The sequence below is a fragment of the Octopus bimaculoides genome, chromosome 19, assembly GCF_001194135.2.
Source record: "Octopus bimaculoides isolate UCB-OBI-ISO-001 chromosome 19, ASM119413v2, whole genome shotgun sequence".
Taxonomy (NCBI): domain Eukaryota; kingdom Metazoa; phylum Mollusca; class Cephalopoda; order Octopoda; family Octopodidae; genus Octopus; species Octopus bimaculoides.
This window is the reverse complement of record NC_068999.1, coordinates 46,949,848-46,951,745: the sequence shown is the minus strand read 5'-3', so window position 1 is coordinate 46,951,745 and position 1,898 is coordinate 46,949,848. Positions and strand designations below refer to the sequence as shown.

General features: G+C 35.0%; 1 protein-coding gene across 3 annotated transcripts in view; it reads right to left on the bottom strand.

Moving 5' to 3' along the window:
- LOC106879785 (sodium/hydrogen exchanger 1) overlaps positions 1-1,898 on the bottom strand; it is a 46,066-nt gene that overhangs the window by 27,369 nt on the left and 16,799 nt on the right. For all 3 annotated transcript variants that reach the window (XM_052974686.1, XM_052974687.1, XM_052974688.1), the window contains 2 exons: positions 564-692; positions 217-306 (listed from right to left, as the gene is read on the bottom strand). In XM_052974686.1, the coding sequence (XP_052830646.1) occupies positions 217-306; positions 564-692 (219 nt within the window). The remainder of the gene's footprint in view (positions 1-216; positions 307-563; positions 693-1,898) is intronic.

The window sequence follows — 1,898 nt, the reverse complement described above, 5'->3', positions numbered from 1 at the left end:
GTATGTATGTATGTATCTATCTATCTATCTACGTATGTATGTATGTATGTATGAATCTATCTACATACATACATACAAACAAACCTACATACACATACTTATGTATATGATGATTGCCTCGTCTTGTTAAACGACAACTGTCTCACATTCCGCCTGATTGTTGAGGCCCTACTGAGATATTGTAAAGCATGTGGATATTTTACTGGTGTTACTTACGTTTTTAGTTAGGTAGACCAAACAGTTTAGGTTTTGGTGGGCTTGTAATGTAATTTTAAACAATTTCACAAATGGTTTCACGGTCAAACCCTGGAAAGAAATGTTTAATTAAAATTATTAATTACATAATTACATTCAAATAAAATATTGGTTTCAAGTTTTGACACAAGGCCAGCAATTTCTGAGTAGGGGGTAGGTTGATTGTATCAACCCCGGTGCTCAGATGCTACTTAAAGGATTAAAGGCAAAGTTGACCTTGGTGACATTTGAACACACAGACACATACAAACACAAACAAATACCTGAACTACCTGTATCAACATTTCAATAAATACATTACGATTTACCTGGACCATGACTGTAAATATAATAATTGCTAGTGTTGTGGTCACAAATAACTTCTTCGATGGAATGTCCACTTCGTTTAGCATCATTACCAAAGAGAAACACACTGCTCCCCTCAATCCACCATAACTCTGGAAAAGTCAGAATGAAAAACAAAGGGAAGGAGAAAAGAGTCTGTTAATTTCATTACTGCTACAAAAAGGAAAATACATACAATTACATTTAATATGGTACTAGAGACTAAATAATTAGACAGAGAACACAGATTATATATACATACATATTCATATATATATATATATATATATATATATATATATATATATATATATATATATATCAAAAGGATGTGTTATAATACTATTCCACAAAAACAAAAACAGTCATACCAACAATCCAACATACCTCCATCATCAGCTGCCCCACAGATATCATTGTGGTTTCGACACACACAAATACTCACACAAACATCATCATCATCATCATCATTTAACGTCCGTTTTCCATGCTGGCATGTGTTGAACAGTTCAACTAGGGTCTGAGAAGCCAGGAGGCTGCACCAGGCTCCAATCTGATCTGGCAGTGTTTCTACAGCTGGATGTCCTTCCTAACGCCAACCACTCTGAGAGTGTAGTTGACCTCCAAGAGTGTAGTACCACATATATCAATATTAGACTATTTTCTTTAATCATTACACACCGATTGTTTATGAGCTTAAACCTTATAAAATATTAAAGTATATATATATATATATATATATATATACATACACATACACACATTTACATAAATTATATATATGCTATGACATTGAAGTAGATCCGGTTGCCCCTGTTAACGGGGACAAAACCCGGATTTAAAGGTGTTGGATGATGATGATGATATATATATATATATATATATATATATATATATATATATATATATATATATATGTATGTATATATACACACACACAAATATATATATATGCATACACATACATTTTTATGCATGCATATGTATATACATATACTTACACACACACACACTAGCACACACACGCTAGCACACACACACACACACTAGCACGCACACGCTAGCACACACACACACACACACATACATGCATGCACACACATGCACGTACACACGCACATACACACACACACATGCATGCGGAAACACACATGCACACACACATGCATGCACACACACGCATATGCACACACACATGCATGCACACACACGCATATGCACACACACATGCATGCACACACATGCACATACACACCACACACACATACACACACACATGCACACACACACACACACACATACACACACACACAACAAGC